The sequence below is a fragment of the Argopecten irradians genome, chromosome 2 (assembly GCF_041381155.1).
Source record: "Argopecten irradians isolate NY chromosome 2, Ai_NY, whole genome shotgun sequence".
Taxonomy (NCBI): Eukaryota; Metazoa; Mollusca; class Bivalvia; order Pectinida; family Pectinidae; genus Argopecten; species Argopecten irradians.
In genome coordinates this window covers 32326724-32346859 of record NC_091135.1, presented here as the reverse complement: position 1 = coordinate 32346859, position 20136 = coordinate 32326724, and the positions used below count along the sequence as shown (strand labels likewise).

At 36.6% G+C, this 20136-nt stretch overlaps 1 protein-coding gene and 1 long non-coding RNA gene across 2 annotated transcripts in view; both read left to right on the top strand.

Moving 5' to 3' along the window:
* LOC138315183 (toll-like receptor 3) overlaps positions 1–9800 on the top strand; it is a 32967-nt gene extending 23167 nt beyond the window's left edge. The window contains exon 2 of the mRNA XM_069255994.1: positions 6336–9800. Within this exon, the coding sequence (XP_069112095.1) occupies positions 6379–8454 (2076 nt within the window). The 5' untranslated portion in view covers positions 6336–6378 and the 3' untranslated portion in view covers positions 8455–9800. The remainder of the gene's footprint in view (positions 1–6335) is intronic.
* Positions 9801–10735: 935 nt separating this feature from the next.
* LOC138315182 (uncharacterized) lies at positions 10736–18245 on the top strand. The gene is made up of 3 exons (XR_011207468.1): positions 10736–11121; positions 13638–14133; positions 14633–18245. It is a non-coding gene; the product is annotated as an uncharacterized lncRNA (long non-coding RNA).
* The last annotated feature ends 1891 nt before the right edge of the window (positions 18246–20136 follow it).

The following is a 20136-nucleotide window of genomic DNA, read 5'->3' as shown; positions in this document are numbered from 1 at the left end:
GTACATGATGTCTAGGTAGGTAAGGTGTATACAGAATGTCTAGGTAGGTAAGGTGTACAGGATGTCTAGGTAGGTAAGGTGTACAGGATGTTTAGGTAGGTAAAGGTGTACAGAATGTCTAGGTAGGTAAGGTGTACAGAATGTCTAGGTAGGTAAGGGTACAGATGTCTAGTAGTAAGTGTACAGGATGTCTAGGTAGGTAAGGTGTACAGGATGTCTAGGTAGTTAAGGTGTACAGGATGTCTTAGGTAGGTAAGGTGTACAGGATGTCTAGGTAGTTAAGGTGTACAGGATGTCTAGGTAGGTAAGGTGTACAGGATGTCTAGGTAGGTAAGGTGTACAGAATGTCTAGGTAGGTAAGGTGTACAGGATGTCTAGGTAGGTAAGGTGTACAGGATGTCTAGGTAGGTAAGGTGTACAGGATGTCTAGGTAGGTAAGGTGTACAGGATGTCTAGGTAGGTAAGGTGTACAGAATGTCTAGGTAGGTAAGGTGTACAGGATGTCTAGGTAGGTAGTAAGGTGTACAGAATGTCTAGGTAGGTAAGGTGTACAGGATGTCTAGGTAGGTAAGGTGTACAGAATGTCTAGGTAGGTAATTGTACAGAATGTCTAGGTAGGTAAGGTGTACAGGATGTCTAGGTAGGTAAGGTGTACAGAATGTCTAGGTAGGTAAGGTGTACAGGATGTCTAGGTAGGTAAGGTGTACAGGATGTCTAGGTAGGTAAGGTGTACAGAATGTCTAGGTAGGTAAGGTGTACAGAATGTCTAGGTAGGTAAGGTGTACAGGATGTCTAGGTAGGTAAGGTGTACAGAATGTCTAGGTAGGTAAGGTGTACAGGATGTCTAGGTAGGTAAGGTGTACAGGATGTCTAGGTAGGTAAGGTGTACAGGATGTCTAGGTAGGTAAGGTGTACAGGATGTCTAGGTAGGTAAGGTGTACAGGATGTCTAGGTAGGTAAGGTGTACAGGATGTCTAGGTAGGTAAGGTTTACAGGATGTCTAGGTAGGTAAGGTGTACAGGATGTCTAGGTAGGTAAGGTGTACAGGATGTCTAGGTAGGTAAGGTGTACAGGATGTCTAGGTAGGTAAGGTGTACAGGATGTCTAGGTAGGTAAGGTGTACAGAATGTCTAGGTAGGTAAGGTGTACAGAATGTCTAGGTAGGTAAGGTGTACAGAATGTCTAGGTAGGTAAGGTGTACAGGATGTCTAGGTAGGTAAGGTGTACAGGATGTCTAGGTAGGTAAGGTGTACAGGATGTCTAGGTAGGTAAGGTGTACAGGATGTCTAGGTAGGTAAGGTGTACAGGATGTCTAGGTAGGTAAGGTGTACAGGATGTCTAGGTAGGTAAGGTGTACAGGATGTCTAGGTAGGTAAGGTGTACAGAATGTCTAGGTAGTTAAGGTGTACAGGATTGTCTAGGTAGGTAAGGTGTACAGAATGTCTAGGTAGGTAAGGTGTACAGAATGTCTAGGTAGGTAAGGTGTACAGGATGTCTAGGTAGGTAAGGTGTACAGGATGTCTAGGTAGGTAAGGTGTACAGGATGTCTAGGTAGGTAAGGTGTACAGGATGTCTAGGTAGGTAAGGTGTACAGGATGTCTAGGTAGGTAAGGTTGACAGGATGTCTAGGTAGGTAAGGTGTACAGAATGTCTAGGTAGGTAAGGATGTGTCTAGGTAGGTAAGGTGTACAGAATGTCTAGGTAGGTAAGGTGTACAGAATGTCTAGGTAGGTAAGGTGTACAGAATGTCTAGGTAGGTAAGGTGTACAGGATGTCTAGGTAGGTAAGGTGTACAGAATGTCTAGGTAGGTAAGGTGTACAGGATGTCTAGGTAGGTAAGGTGTACAGAATGTCTAGGTAGGTAAGGTGAACAGGATGTCTAGGTAGGTAAGGTGTACAGGATGTCTAGGTAGGTAAGGTGTACAGGATGTCTAGGTAGGTAAGGTGTACAGAATGTCTAGGTAGGTAAGGTGTACAGGATGTCTAGGTAGGTAAGGTGTACAGGATGTCTAGGTAGGTAAGGTGTACAGAATGTCTAGGTAGTTAAGGTGTACAGGATGTCTAGGTAGGTAAGGTGTACAGAATGTCTAGGTAGGTAAGGTGTACAGAATGTCTAGGTAGGTAAGGTGTACAGGATGTCTAGGTAGGTAAGGTGTACAGAATGTCTAGGTAGGTAAGGTGTACAGGATGTCTAGGTAGGTAAGGTGTACAGGATGTCTAGGTAGGTAAGGTGTACAGAATGTCTAGGTAGGTAAGGTGTACGGGATGTCTAGGTAGGTAAGGTAAGGTGAACAGAATGTGTAGGTAGGTTAGGTGTACAGGATGTCTAGGTAGGTAAGGTGTACAGGATGTCTAGGTAGTTAAGGTGTACAGGATGTCTAGGTAGGTAAGGTGTACAGGATGTCTAGGTAGGTAAGGTGTACAGGATGTCTAGGTAGGTAAGGTGTACAGGATGTCTAGGTAGGTAAGGTGTACAGAATGTCTAGGTAGGTAAGGTGTACAGGATGTCTAGGTAGGTAAGGTGTACAGAATGTCTAGGTAAGTAGGTAAGGTGTACAGAATGTCTAGGTAGGTAAGGTGTACAGGATGTCTAGGTAGGTAAGGTGTACAGGATGTCTAGGTAGGTAAGGTGTACAGGATGTCTAGGTAGGTAAGGTGTACAGGATGTCTAGGTAGGTAAGGTGTACAGGATGTCTAGGTAGGTAAGGTGTACAGGATGTCTAGGTAGATAAGGTGTACAGAATGTCTAGGTAGGTAAGGTGTACAGGATGTCTAGGTAGGTAAGGTGTATAGGATGTCTAGGTAGGTAAGGTGTACAGAATGTCTAGGTAGGTAAGGTGTACAGGATGTCTAGGTAGGTAAGGTCTAGGTAGGTAAGGTGTACAGGATGTCTAGGTAGGTAAGGTGTACATGATGTCTAGGTAGGTAAGGTGTATAGGATGTCTAGGTAGGTAAGGTGTACAGAATGTTTAGATAGGTAAGCTGTATAGGATGTCTAGGTAGTTAAGGTGTACAGATGTCTAGATAGGTAAGGTGTACAGGATGTCTAGGTAGTTAAGGTGTACAGGATGTTTAGGTAGGTAAGGTGTACAGGATGTCTAGGTAGGTAAGGTGTACAGGATGTCTAGGTAGGTAAGGTGTACAGGATGTCTAGGTAGGTAAGGTGTACAGGATGTCTAGGTAGGTAAGGTGTACAGAATGTCTAGGTAGGTAAGGTGTACAGATGTCTAGGTAGGTAAGGTGTACAGGATGTCTAGGTAGGTAAGGTGTACAGATGTCTAGGTAGGTAAGGTGTACAGGATGTCTAGGTAGGTAAGGTGTACAGGATGTCTAGGTAGGTAAGGTGTACAGGATGTCTAGGTAGGTAAGGTGTACAGATGTCTAGGTAGGTAAGGTGTACAGGATGTCTAGGTAGGTAAGGTGTACAGGATGTCTAGGTAGGTAAGGTGTACAGGATGTCTAGGTAGGTAAGGTGTACAGGATGTCTAGGTAGGTAAGGTGTACAGGATGTCTAGGTAGGTAAGGTGTACAGGATGTCTAGGTAGGTAAGGTGTACAGGATGTCTAGGTAGGTAAGGTGTACAGGATGTCTAGGTAGGTAAGGTGTACAGGATGTCTAGGTAGGTAAGGTGTACAGGATGTCTAGGTAGGTAAGGTGTACAGGATGTCTAGGTAAGGTAAGGTGTACAGGATGTCTAGGTAGGTAAGGTGTACAGATGTCTAGGTAGGTAAGTGTACAGGATGTCTAGGTAGGTAAGGTGTACAGGATGTCTAGGTAGGTAAGGTGTACAGGATGTCTAGGTAGGTAAGGTGTACAGGATGTCTAGGTAGGTAAGGTGTACAGAATGTCTAGGTAGGTAAGGTGTACAGATGTCTAGGTAGGTAAGGTGTACAGGATGTCTAGGTAGGTAAGGTGTACAGGATGTCTAGGTAGGAAAGGTGTACAGGATGTCTAGGTAGGTAAGGAGGGGTACAGAATGTCTAGGTAGGTAAGGTGTACAGAATGTCTAGGTAGGTAAGGATGTCTAGGTAGTTAAGGTGTACAGAATGTCTAGGTAGGTAAGGTGTACAGAATGTCTAGGTAGGTAAGGTGTACAGGATGTCTAGGTAGGTAAGGTGTACAGAATGTCTAGGTAGGTAAGGTGTACAGGATGTCTAGGTAGGTAAGGTGTACAGGATGTCTAGGTAGGTAAGGTGTACAGGATGTCTAGGTAGGTAAGATGTACAGGATGTCTAGGTAGGTAAGGTGTACAGGATGTCTAGGTAGGTAAGGTGTACAGGATGTCTAGGTAGGTAAGGTGTACAGGATGTCTAGGTAGTTAAGGAGGGGTACAGAATGTCTAGGTAGGTAAGGTGTACAGAATGTCTAGGTAGGTAAGGTGTACAGGATGTCTAGGTAGGTAAGGTGTACAGGATGTCTAGGTAGGTAAGGTGTACAGAATGTCTAGGTAGGTAAGGTGTACAGAATGTCTAGGTAGGTAAGGTGTACAGGATGTCTAGGTAGGTAAGGTGTACAGAATGTCTAGGTAGGTAAGGTGTACAGGATGTCTAGGTAGGTAAGGTGTACAGGATGTCTAGGTAGGTAAGGTGTACAGAATGTCTAGGTAGGTAAGGTGTACAGATGTCTAGGTAGGTAAGGTGTACAGGATGTCTAGGTAGGTAAGGTGTACAGAATGTCTAGGTAGGTAAGGTGTACAGGATGTCTAGGTAGGTAAGGTGTACAGTATGTCTAGGTAGGTAAGGTGTACAGGATGTCTAGGTAGGTAAGGTGTACAGAATGTCTAGGTAGGTAAGGTGTACAGGATGTCTAGGTAGGTAAGGTGTACAGGATGTCTAGGTAGGTAAGGTGTACAGGATGTCTAGGTAGGTAAGGTGTACAGAATGTCTAGGTAGGTAAGGTGTACAGGATGTCTAGGTAGGTAAGGTGTACATGATGTCTAGGTAGGTAAGGTGTACAGAATGTCTAGGTAGGTAAGGTGTACAGAATGTCTAGGTAGGTAAGGTGTACAGAATGTCTAGGTAGGTAAGGTGTACAGAATGTCTAGTAGGTAATTGTAAATGTCTAGTAGTAATGTAAGGATGTCTAGGTAGGTAAGGTGTACAGAATGTCTAGGTAGGTAAGGTGTACAGGATGTCTAGGTAGGTAAGGTGTAAAGAATGTCTAGGTAGGTAAGGTGTACAGGATGTCTAGGTAGGTAAGATGTATAGAATGTCTAGGTAGGTAAGGTGTACAGAATGTCTAGGTAGTTAATGTGTACAGAATTTCTAGGTAGTTAAGGATGTCTAAGTAGTTAAGTATAAAGGTAAATGTATATACAGACGAACTAGTAATTCTCATAATACTTTTATACAGTAATAAACCACCTCGACTTGAGACTCTTTGGGTAGGTACATTATCAAAATAAATTTATACAACAACTGGAAACCTGGATCTCGGACTAAATAGGTAGGTCATTATCATATTTATACAACAACTGGAAATCTGGATCTCGGACTAAATAGGTAGGTCATTATCATATTTATACAACAACTGGAAATCTGGATCTCGGACTAAATAGGCAGGTCATTATCATATTTATACAACAACTGGAAATCTGGATCTCGGACTAATTAGGTAGGTCATTATCATATTTATACAACAACACAAAAAATGACGTCACACTGACTCCTTGTTTTAAAATACGATGACCCATATCATCAGTCGTCTAGTTATTACTATTCATTTTATAAATTTAGAAAGTCTACATATCAATTTACTCTCTTAGTATTTTGTACGACGATATCTGTCCACCGTAAATTGTCATGGGCACTTTGTCAACTTATGAAATGTAAAACTGAAGAATTACTTGATAGCTGTTTTGGGCCATCGTATTAAAACCATTCAAAACTATGTGCGTGTTAATATACGCTGATCCTCTGATATTTGTTATGATAAATGAAAAAAAATTTGATTATATAATGTATATATTTGAGATATATAAATTTCAAAATTATTGTTTTCGACGTTCACACTCAATAAAGCAATATAATTTGCTATGTAGATTTCGAAAGAAGGTTTAATATTTTTTTCTCTTATTTAGTAAATATTCATTTAATTTCTTAATCTTCAAAGGTTAAGGATGTCTAAGTAGTTAAGTATAAAGGTAAATGTATCTTCTAAAACAAAATTTTCACTTCCGTAAGAAATGCTTCTCACTAACTTATGAATTAAATACGAGTATCAGTCCTCATTTCACGTCAATTATGAAATGCCGCAAATTTTGTCACATGTTGCACTTTATATGTTTAAATTTTTTAAACAGCTGTACAAAAACTTCATATTTCTCTTGTTTACAGGTCTTACTATTCATGCTGGGATTCATACTATCCTACAGGAAAGATGTTCCGTTTTATACCTTTTTACAACTGGTTCATGCTGACGCTGTTGCTGGTGGCTCCGATGTTGACCTCGGCTCGAACCTCCTGTTACCCATGTAAATGTTCTCTTGACTACACTGTCGCGGATTGTTCCGATTTACACCTAAGCAATATACCGAAACTTCCGGAGACCATAGAAATATTGGACCTTTCCAATAACTTACTCCGAGATATTTCGTCAAAAACATTTTTGCATGTTATTGGTATCAAGAAATTGAAGTTAAGTAATAACTTCATACAAGGAATCGCCAAAGATACTTTTAGTAAGACTTTAAATCGAGATCTTGTTGATTTAGACATGAGTAATAATCCTTTGGAAAGCCCAACCGAAGTGTTTAGAGCACTTGCAGTTACTAAGTTGGAATATCTTGACTTATCAAATACGACTATGCATTTCTCTGCATTAAGTACACTTGATCCGCTTTCTATGGTACCGATCCGTGTGTTGAACCTTCAGAACAACGTCTTCAAGATTATAAAGGGAAATCTAACAAAGTGTCTTCCTAAGCTTGAGACATTAATCCTATCGGCCAACTTGATTAAAAAGATATCTTTTTCTGACGTCCATGAAAATATCATCGAACTTGACCTTGATATGAACATTTTTTCCACCATTCCGTCTTTCTGTTTAAATACAACACGACCGGCTTTACCAGGGTTAAAAAAATTGTCCCTCTCAGCGAATCTTATTACCTCATTGAAAGGACTTTATAAATTGAAACAATGCCTTCAAAATCTCGAAACATTACTGATGGATAATAGTCATATTTTTGAAATTCAAAACAATACTTTCGCTGGCTTACCCAATTTACGATGCTTGTCTCTGGATAGGATAAACTCGCAACGATTGACCATTTCCAGCACTGCCTTTAATTCCACGTCATTACGTAATCTTACACTAGGCACCGTTCAAAGGGAAATCAAGTTTGAAGCTGATATTTTCCATTTGTGCCCAAACCTCACTTCATTACGACTTGCGGAGATATCCTTTCAGAAATGGACTGATAATAATTTAAGGAAACTGTTTGCTCCGCTGCTGGAATTAACTGATTTATCATTAGTTAAAGCACAGATGATGAACATTCCAATCGGGTTTCTTCCAAGAATACAGAAGCTGACTTATCTCGAGTTATCGAACAATTTCCTTTCATCGTGGCAATCCAAAGTGTTCGAGAATGCTACATCATTACAGACATTGATTCTGAAATCGAATATGATCACTCACATCAACGAATCGTTTTTCCCAGAATTCCTCTGGAAACAGATTGAAGTACTGGACATTGCTTACAACCCATTTGATTGTTCATGTGAATTATATTGGTTCAGGAAATGGTTAAATACTAACAGCCATAAAATGAAAAATTACCCCAAAATGTATTTTTGTAAATCCCCATCCAAATATAAAGAGCGACGTCTGATAAGTTACGACCCGTCGTACCGAGAGTGTCACCCCTTACCAACCTTGACCATTGTCCTAATAGTGATCGCGTGTGTGGTAGTGACCTTGGTAACTGTAGTGGCTATTGTTTACAAGCACAGATGGCACATCAAGTACTGTATTTACCTTATCCGATCACGAAGAGAATACCAACCGATTCCAGGCGATGATCCATATATCTACGACGCGTTTGTGGCTTACAATACGAGTGATCGCGTTTGGGTGATCTCCGCGCTTATGGAATTCCTGGAAAAGAAACATGGCATGAGACTCTGTCTTCACGAACGGGACTTCAGCGCAGGCATGCTGATCGTAGACAACATTATAGACAAATTCAATGTCAGTAGAAAGGTAATACTTGTCCTGACAAATGAATTCGCAAAAAGTCAATGGTGTAAGTTTGAGACGCTTATGGCACAGGACCGCTTCTTCAAGAATGGCGCATCATCTTTAGTGTTACTGATGCTGGAGGACATTAGTTCCAGTAATATGAATGGTCCACTTAGTCTGCTCCTTCAGTCCACTACGTATGTGGAGTGGACCAAGGAGCCGGCAGGGAACGATGTGTTTTGGAAGCAGTTACTGCAGTCTATGAAATAAACCACAGTAACAATCAAACCACACAATCTGAAAATCTATCGTTTCAAAGTGTCATTTCCCTACAACTTCCATATAACTCTAACTGTATATATTTTACAAAGATGTTGCACATTTGGACTTAATATGACTGGGTGCTTGATATTAAAAGAAATCGTTATAAGATACGAGATAGACAAAAAGAAATAAAAATGCGAATTTATATATGTACATGCACTGATGTTCATTTAAATAATGTCGCAGACCTTTCCTTCTATATCTAATTTCGTGTTAAAGTTTTATTAGTTTAACGTCCTATCAACAGCCAGGGTCATGTGAGGACTTGCCAGGTTTGGTGGTGGAGTAAAGTCGGAGTACCCGGAGAAAAACCACCGACCAGGGGTCAGTACCTGGCAATTGCCACACATGAGATTCGAACCAGTATCCCAGAGGTGGAGGGCTTGTGGTAATATGTCAGGACATCTTAACCACTCGGCCACCGCGGCCCCTCTCTTGTTCCTGATCATTCAACGTTTAAAAGTTTGATAAAACGTCGTTGGTGAATTCTAGTAAAACATTATTTGGCTATGTCTTTAAAAGTGTTTATTTGTGTTCGCTTTGTACATTTAACTCTATTTCCTTTTTCATTTCATTACGTCATATTTATATATACATTATATGAAAATATATGTATTTTACAATAACTTTTGCTACATGAAAATGTACCTATTTGAATGCATGTATCTGTCATTTGATGCCTATTATATACTCTTGGAGTTACTTCTACTACATTACATGTTTGTATAACATTCTGCTTATAGCATTAACCGAGCTCGAAAGAAATTGATTTGAAACGCACTGAGACTACTTCATGGACTGAGCTTGGTGGGTTTTTTTTCTTTCTTTTTTTTTACCTTTGTCGTTTCGTTACAAATATATACTGACAGTTCTGAGGCAAAAGAAAAATATGTAATTACTTGCGGATAAGATTTCATTTTAAATGAATAGAAAATCTTTTTTGTTTAAAATTGATATATGGATATATAAACTTATACAAATGCTACATATTTGCATATTAATGTTACATGTGTAGAACAGTGTATATAATTTATTATGATGCACCATATACTATGTCGTCATTCAAAGTGAAAACATTTTTCTCGTAAAGATCACATACATATTTAATGCATTTTTAAACCGCGTATTGATTACCATCTCATTACAATTTGAAAGTAAAACAGTCGCTTATGATATTTGTTGTGCTGTTGTTATTGACTCTGGAATGACAAGTTTTGTAAGCTAATGGCCAATCTCCATAACATTATGACAATTTGTTGTCAACTCAAAACGTTGTTGTGATGGAATTAATATCAGCGTAAAGCAGTGATCGGGTAGTGAAAGAGTTGCCTGAAGTATTGATTGTGATTTTACTTTTTCGATTATTTGTATATGATTCATAGATAAAGGAAAGAAAAAAATCCTCACCTGGATGGAAATGACTGGTACAAAGCTATTTGATGAGGTTTTCGAGATGCAGATAACTCATGTAATGAGTTAACTAAAAGCTGTAAGCATATATTATCTGAAAATTGTAAGCATATGTGCTACCAAAGAAAATTATAATAATATATCGAGAACTAAGAAAAATCATCTACCACTTAAATATAAATGCTTGTTGTATATATGCATCGAATATAACAAATATACATTGTTTCAATGACACTATGTAGGGATGAGCGAAACTAGAAAATAATTTATAAATTGAAATATGATAATACCATATCAATAATTGCAATATATACGTAACACATTTAAAAAGCTATTTTAAATTATGAATTAATACTTAATTACTCTATTGGATCATTTAAGTTATTCCTGTTGTAAAAATGATCTATGCATAATAAATGTTTATGTATAAATATTTATAAACATAATGGTATTAAAGCACCATACGATAAATCGAACGTCCGTCTATATTCAACAAAGCAAGAGTGAGTCAGCCAAAACTTAATTACAGTCACTGATAAATCAAAATTAGGAGTTGCTTGCCAAATTTTTCTAATTTATGTACACAGAACTTTAAAAAACTTTTTTATCGTCACTTACATATTTCACACCCAAATCAGGTTTTGACATTCAGTTTTAATTGAACAACTGTCACAGTCATATGAAATACCACGGTACGACGCAAGGACATTGAATTTAATTAAAGCCACAGGACAATAATTTCTATACCCGCCGCTGATACACCTGTAAGATATCCCCCATTACTACCAAAATCAACCGACGGTTTAACTCAGCTCCGAAGATTAGCCTTGAAAGTGATATGTCTAATTACGTCTGCTCGAGCTAGCTGACGTTGTAATGAAGGTGTCTCGGTTTATCAGATTTGTCATATAAAAGCGTCTGGTATACAGAGATTGGTCAACCAAAGTATAAATAGTCCATGGACATTAATATGGCATTATTAACCTACAGGTATGCAATCAGCGATAAAGATGGTCAAATCGTCAGTAGCTGCCTATAATCCTGCACATGGATATTTTATATCCTGATCCCTATGGACTTGCTGTTAATTTTCTGGTAATTAAGAAGACGTTTTTAAGCGTGTGTTGCGAAATTAAGGAATATCATGACAATTTAATGTAGTGAAAACTGAAACTCAAACAGACAGTCAACAAGTAAAAACAGGTAATTACCCAAGTATTACTGTATATTACGTTGTTAAGTCGGAAATATGACAGGTACTTGTAACAGGTAAGTGCAGCATTAACAGTTTTAATGTGTTGTAAGTGGCCTATTTATAAAGCTTCTTCAATGTATTATCGACACCATATAAAGTGACCTGTAAATTAGAAGATATGAATATATATAGGGGTCAACGAAGTAACAGTTATGATACGGTAGCTCTAAATCTATTTAAAAAAAACCACACACAAAACAATTTTGATAAACGACAGCAAACATGTGAAAAAATTTGTACAATACTGTATAACATGTAATGATCGAAGATAATTTCTTTCGTGGTTTCGTGGCTGGCTATTTCAAAGACTTTCGTGTAAGAAAAACGTGATGTCAATAACATATTAACTGAATAGTGGATTTTATATTGGTGGTTGAACAGTAACCATGAAAGAAACGAAAGTTTCTACACAAGGAATATTTCATGTTGGACAGTAAATATATTTACTCTATTTACTATTAGAACCAGATGATCCGGGAAAGTAAACGTCCTTAGTTTCTCCGACATACATGCCTAGCTCAAATCAACATGAATCCAGGTAGCGACATCAGAATCGTAATGAGATCTTAGAAGTGTGGACAAATTCTGACTGGATTAATAGATTGTTTCCAGTCTTCATAATGAAAACCAAGGGTTAAATTTACTGGGGTTAACATTAATTAGAAAATTATTATCACTTTTAGTAATTCTGTTTTAACAAATAACATTATTCAATGTCAACTCTACTTTCAAAATTGTGAGCTTGCTATGATAACATATTAAGATTATAAAAATGTAAATGTATATTCATAGCTATGGACTATTTATTTCAACGAAATATGAATGACGACTGTACCTCATCATATTCTTAAGAATATTATTTTGTTCTAGGTGCATTTTGTGCGTTATTTATTTACTTATTTGACGTATCCATTTATCTATTTATCGGAAAATGCACATGTTGCTCCAAAATGTTGATAAATTTGATGAATTTCATTTTAACGGTTGCTTATAATGTGTGTGTCTCGTTAATGAGTATTTCACAGTCTACATATTCGATGTTTATAATACGTCGTGGACAGATAGGTACATGTACAAACAACAAGTATTGTAGAAAACATTAATATTTCAAAATCATTTTAAACGCGTAAAGTGATTCATCAAACTTATCTGTATGCTATCTATTGAACCTTTCCTTGCAGTATTTCGGAAATATTACTGCTGTTTCGTTATCGAGACGTGTGTTGAGTATTATGAAAAAATGGTTATTACGTAAATCAGAAAGTAAAGAAAACGATACCGCACCTGTCGAATTTATCTAACAGAAGACCTGCATAAATATAAAACTCGTTTCTTTAAGAAATCTTTTCTATAAACTCTTTAATGCACGAGGAATAATATAAACAACAAAGAACACATTTGATGTCAGATCACGTACACAAACCATACGTTAAACCCACATTACAAGTACTTGTGATATTTACACACGCAGTTCGAGTGCCATCATGTGCCACCTCCTTATGAAGAATCATACCCTTGGGTAATGTCACCCATAGCGACGAAGTACAGCAAGCATTCACGAAAATAATTGAAAGAGCTTCACCGATACAAATAAAGGTCGACATAAGTAGTTTTGTTTTATCGAATAGGGATCAACTGAACATCGAATGACATCTAGACATTCAGCCATTTTATGGGAAGTACTCTACATGTGATGTGAAATTCATTTCTCAGGAACTTTCAACAAATAAGGAATTGTATTTGGTACCACACATTACCTACAGTCTAGGGTAGTTTTATAGTTATTTTACAGCCGGCAAGGTAACGAGAAAATGAAGTAATATTTGATACGTATATAATTTTTATAACTATCGATTAGTGTACATGAATTTTCCATTGTGTTGTCAATTTCTTCATAATTTGTATTGGTTGTGGTACAAGTACTTCTGCCAGTTTTTAGTTGTGAATACAAATAGATTTTGTTTGTAGTCGAGAAAGCGGAATTTATTAAATGAACATATATCTATATTTCACAATATTATTGACACAATGTTAATTCTAGTAGCATCTAATAGAATAATTTCACATTGACTTTCGATAGCGTTAAATATTGCGTCTTTTAAGTATTTCACAATATATTCTATAATTTCATGGTAATGGTTCGTCAGCATATCTCATAATTACAAGTAGGCTGACAGGCAGTTTCTTACTGGACCGTTTCACTTAGGTATTAAAATTATTCTTTTGAATACTAGATTCACTAGTATGATATGGACTATGCCTTTCCACATTGGAATTTTAAATGCCTTGTAATTTATTTAGGTAACGGGCCAAATTCAGTCTCTTTATCGCAGATCTCGTTATGGGATATTTGGTTGGTAAAGTATATATTATAAATGTAAATGTCAAGCATTACAAACACGGGAGGGACACATGGGTAAAGTAGTGTTGTAAGAAAGCTGATCAAATGCATTATACTCATCAGGTGAGGTGAAGAGGATAAATAGAGATGGACATTCTTGGATTTTATCGAATAAGACTGATCATGATGTTGTGTTACAAAACAGTAAAAGAGGACTGTTTCAAACAATGATGGATATAATGTGTTGCTAAAGAGACGAAAAGAATAAATAGAAAAGAACATTCTTGGATTCTTACTAATAAAGCTGATCAAATATGCCAATGGGATAAATAGCAAACGACAAAATTTGGAATTTTGTTGAACAAGACTAACCGAATGAAAATAGACGATGCCATAAAAAAGGACAATTGTATTTCTTTTTCAAAGGATTATGTGTTTATTAAGCCACCCATTCAGGCACACTACTACTCCTAAGAAGAGGAATATACGTTGATGGGGGTCGTGTTTTGAGATCGTAATAAGGCAAATCTGAGTATAACAAATGTTATAAGAGTGTGTGCTCAACAGGACAATACTACAGGAGTGGAAAGACACCTAGGTCATTATATTCATGCACAAAGTAAGTTGTCCGTCTGTATGACACTTATCATATGTTTATATTCGGGTTCGCTATATTCAGTTGATGCTTACCGTATACCACATACATATGATGTTCCAGAGATGCGACTGTTGGATCAAGACTCATATGATGTTATTAGCATAAGTTTGTAATATAACATTATTAAAAATATATTCATACTTAAAACTTTCTTTTACAAACAATTCATAATTACGTTTTCTACCAATTCTTCCAAAGATCTACTGTATAAAACTGGCTTTGACATGATTCCGTACTGGTTTTGTTTCCTGTAAACATATAGAGCAGAACTAAAAGTCTTATGTATGCAGTCGTAATAAGATGTAATGGCCTCAATATATATTACATGAAACTTAAGTCCCTTAATAACAACAAATCTACTCATGGGTAGCTTTCGGCAATCACCTGGTCGCCATTACCAGTCCTAACTGTGGTTTTATCTCACCTTGTAGTTTAATATGATGTCTGAATTCCATTTCAGGTTTGAATGAGTATGCACCGCTGATGAGCCTTTATAAACTGCATCATGGGTAGGTCATTGTTTTTGACGTTGGTACTATTATACACAGGGGTTGAGCCCGCCACCTACTTTGGGACAACACTATTTCCTTTTCCAAGCTACTGTATTTGCCAAGAATCGAATGCCTCCGGAAATACGACGTCGATAGTACACGAGAATGACACGTTAAGCACCGTGACGTCATCATTATCTTACACTTTGTTCAGTGCTACATTCAGCATAGATGCTGATCTGGGATACTGTGTGGTGGAGAGTATATACAGAGAAAGATTTCCCTTATTTAAAGAGGTAGACACGACTTCTATATCCACTCAACAGGACTTGTTCAGGGCAGTTTCTTCTATACAGTTTACAACACTCTCATACACAGACGCATGTATTGCCTATGTACTATTTCCATTCTGAAAAATGAATTAATTATATCACTGCTCTTTAAAGATGTTTAGTACATCACGTGACAGAATCCTGGATTCTGATTGGCTACACACATTGGTACTATTTGCAATAGTGCCCGGACAAGCGGGCACTATTGAAGTGGCGCGAAATTGAACGTGAATGTATTGTGACGTCAGTATTACATGATGTCATTATAACGTTGCGCTTCAACCAGGACGTCAAGATGGCAAACAGGATGTTGTGTACGGGGATGGAAGCACATGTTAGTTTTCTACAAAAGACATTTCACTCATGTTCTATATTGATCTACTTTTAATCTTCATGAAGCTGAATCCCGTTTTATAGATTCCCAGATTTCTGCGACAATTCGTATGTTGAACTTTTAATGTAACAACGTGGTTTGGAAATGAAGATAGCGTTGCGAGGTATCGCTTGACGTGCTTCTATTACGATGACATGAAAAACGGTCTCGTGTCAGGGTGATGTACTAAACCCATTATGGCCTGGTTGAGTGGGCACTATTGCCTCATATAATTGTGGTAGAAACAGGTCACACGACTCGTGGCTGTTGGATATGGAATTTATTCCACACTCGTAAGTTATTTTTTAAAAGTTACAAAAGACACTCGCTAAAGCTCGTGTCTTTTGTAACTTTTAAAAAATAACTCATTCGTGTGGAATCAATTCCATATCCAACAGCCACTCGCTGTGTAACCTCTATATAAACACTGCAAGAATATCTTCTGACATCTCTTACTCTGATAATTAATATGTTTATTATTATTTACATTTTTATTAAAGGCCCATTACCTTTCCGAAACAAAACATTAAGGTTGTTCAAACATCAGAAAATATATATTGATTTGATTTCATTTCAAAAAGGTGTGATTTAATCAAAATATTCAAGTTGGATCGGGCAGCAGGCAAAGCCTATATACGCCCTGGCCACATGATTATATGCATGTTTAACGAAGCATACTTTTAAAAGCATAAATACATATATATATTGATGCCGTAAGATGAGTTTAAATCACCAAACAAATGCGTAAACTATGATCAAAGTGAAGAATCATTCCGATGCTTTACCGTCTGGCGCAACGATAGTCAACTAACGCTCGGTAATTAGGACGACGAGAAACATAAGACGACTCGACTTATGAAAATTACCGTTTGATTTATTATTAAATTGTTCACAATATGTTGACAAGTGTAGTATTAACCGTGCTCTAATCACTTTTGCGACTCTACAAAATTATCAATCTCGTTTAACATTCAAATTTAAACAAATAAAAGCCGTTTAGAAAAAGTATTGGACTTTTAAAGGAATTGTCTTATAGTAATTTTATGTGTAAAACAACATACATAATAATATTAAAAGCAACAAGTAAATACTATGGGATATTAATGTCTGTATTATGTAATATCTTTTCTCATTTTATTATTATGATATTCAATAGTAAAGGAAATGTTTTTCTTTGAATTTTATATTTATCAAATTGAAATACTAAAATTCTATTATTGAGAACATGTTCCTTTTTTGTAAATTAAATCCCGATAATCTTGCGTTTGATGCACTGTCCAGTGTATCGCGGTTGCCTTTTAGGCTGATTAATAAACTTTGGGGTGAGACAGGAGATTCTCTTACCACAGACAGGGATATCCAAAGTTTAACTGGTGTGAGATTTTTCTTTATTATACCTCAATTGAGAATCCTGCATTCTGATTGGTCGAGAGATATTTGGTATTTTACACTATCAAACGGCAGGTAACATTAGAACAATAGGAAAAATTGGACATGTTCGTAGCAACCCCCTAGCAACTGGTGATAGAGTATTTTTGACAGTGCAAAATATTAACCTCCCGAAAAAGATGCGCACTCGTTTCGTTTTTCGACGCCATCTTTGTTTTTTGAAGCGACGCTTCAAAATTTATCTGGAGCTATCTAGTAATAGTTTTGCCAAATTAGTGTGTTTATCAATATTTTTTTTCATATTAAGGACGGAGCTTCCCGTTCACGACTTTCCGCTTACCGTCAAAGCGCTATATGTTGTTTTTTATTAACCCGTCGGTGATTAGGTGTAAGGAAGACATGCGATTTTAAGCGTCTTCGTGACGTTGCTAATGTTGTAAACAGACAACGGGACGAAACCAAAATTCATTGAGATTTACAAAAACGTTAAGATTTTAACAAACGCAGGAGACTAGACAACAAGAATTTTCACTAAACGCTTATTGTGAGTATTCTTTTTAAAATGCAATGATAGTAAGCGCTACTGAGTAAAAGCTGATATGATATTCTACTGCCGACTGTTCGACTTTTGCTAAAATCAGTTAAAATGTTTCAATGGATTTCAAATACTTGAAAACTAGTTTTGCTTCTAGACTTTTGGTATGATAGAATAAATACTACCTGCATTAGAGGGTGACAGTGCCTAGTGTCACCCCTCGGAATATCACTGTCACCAGAGGCTTTGCTACACGAGATCTTTGCACGTGCCCAACAATTGCATGACGTCACGACAACAGTATAATGACGTCGCGGTAATAGTATTATAACGTCACGACAACAATGAAATGACGTCACAAAGACGGCGAAGACTTCGACTTATTGAGGTCACGTCTTCCTCGTTTGCATAAGTGACACGTTAATTATAGACACAAAGTGGTGCACGGGGTAAGAGAAAAAGAATAATTCACCCTCTTTTGGCAAAGCCTCGTGTTTGACAAATTAAGAATCTTACCCCTCGGGTTGAGATTCTCCTGTCTCACCCCAGAGGGGGTGAAAAATTCTATTAGTCTCAACCATAGGGGTAAGATTCCTAGGTTGTTGAACCCCAGTCGTTGTGTTTGGCAGCTTAAGAATCTTATCCCGACAGTCTCATCCCTAGGAGTGTGAATGATTCTTATATTCTCTAACCTTGTGCACCACTTTGTGTTTCATGTACAAAAGTCTCCTTTAGATTGTTATTACCCTTTGCGGATATCCCTGTCCGTGGTAAGAGAATAAAAAGTCTCTGATACCTACCTCTCATTATCAGAAATCAGTGCCTTATCATATCATTAATAATACATTGTATGATGCAGTGTTGTCATTATAATATATATCACAAACTCTCTATAATTCGGAACACTTTGTTATTATTTATTGCATAAAATAATTGTTGACTTGCTGGAAAAAATGCTGTTTCTTATATTTATTAGAATAAATTGATTGAAATACTTATTTCTTCCCTTTCCTTTATTTATCACATGTAGAATTGGTATAGCTGCTTTCAGCCAATCGTTTTCATATTCAAACTGACGTAAAACATTTACAACCAATAAACCACGCTTTAACGATATTTGTATCATACCAAGAAATACATAAAATAAATAAATAAAATAATTAAATAAATAAATAAGTAAAATAAGATAAAAATATGTTGCACCGAAATGTCATGGGCTTCTATCTTTCTTTTATTCTGTACAACTTATCAGATCAATATTTCATTAGAGGCGATGATAAAATCTTTTTTAAGGTTTTATTCAATCATCGTCGGGTTTATGTCTTATTAACAGTAAAAAAGCAAAATATAAGCCTCAATTAAAATCGCCCTCAGCCTCTATTTCCGATCACTTATTTATATAAACTACTCTTGACCAATATATGTTACTTTATTGCTTGTGTTAGTTTTCAAAATAATCTAAATTTCTGAAACAGTGTGCGCAATATGCAAAAGGTAGGAACTATGAATGCAAAAAACGACAAATATCACATATTTTCATTCGATGTTTAAAAAACAATAAAAGCAAAGTACTACAGAAGTAAGTTCCAATTAATTGATTACAGGGCGAAATTATGTACTTAGTGAGCGATTCGCTGTAAATATGGGCGTATAGTACAAACAAACCAACATTAGTCTATTGTACATGTATTTGAGTTCCATTCCAAGCCATCGATCTAATCTGTGCGGTATGTTATAGTCTTACGACTATAGTGAACAATTGATCTTGTCATTCTTACTTACAGTAGTAGTTCGGCGACTGCATTTGACGTACTATACTTTCAGTCTAAACCACTCTTTACCTTTAGCTTTTTAATAGATTCATAAAGGATCGTGTATATAGTGTCAACCAGCATAATTGGAATGGCATACACGAAATTACAGGATGGACCAATAGAGACAGGGTAATTTCTATCGTGAAAGGAACTTGTCAGAAAGTCATTCACGACGCTTTATCAACCTGAGTAAGGGTGTTTAAAATCTGTCAGGCTATTCATGGCCTATTGGAGCCAAAGGTTTATTGACACTGGTGCTTATAATAGACATACAGAAATACAACAGCGCCATGCTACATCGAGATAGGTATGTACTTTTTATTTGTGATTTACATTTACATTATACAAACGTAAGGAGTCACAATATATATGTCTTTTTCATTCAATTATTTATTGTTATGATTATAGTATAGTAATTGGCAAGTATTTTTAATAAGAATGGACCCAATTACGTCTTAAAGTGAACATTACATTTAAATTCATATTACTTACATTATGTATGGTTAGGATATATAACTAAACACAATGTCATTATATGTTAATTTATATCCTTGAAAACATAATGAAACTTACTGTGGTGTAAAATGACAGAATTCCATATGACGTAATTAATTTTGTAAGCTTTACTTTAACAACGTTATATAATTTCATATCATACCTTCACATATATGACCTGGTACAATGTAATTTAACGGACTTTCATATCATACCTTCACTTGTATGACCTGGTACAATGAAATTTAACGGACTTTCAATCATACCTTCACTTGTTTGACCTGGTATAAAGTAATTTAACGGACTTTCATATTTATGTGACCTGGTACAATATAATTTAACGGACTTTAATATCATACCTTGACTTACATGATCTGGTACGACATAATTTAACGGACTCACAAATGACAGAATTTTCTGTTTATGCTAAGCTTTGTTACATATTAAATTCATGCATTGTGTATAGATTCATCCGTCGCTTGCATTGGTAACCAGATTACTCCATTGTGATTTGATAGTAAATGATTTTTTCAAA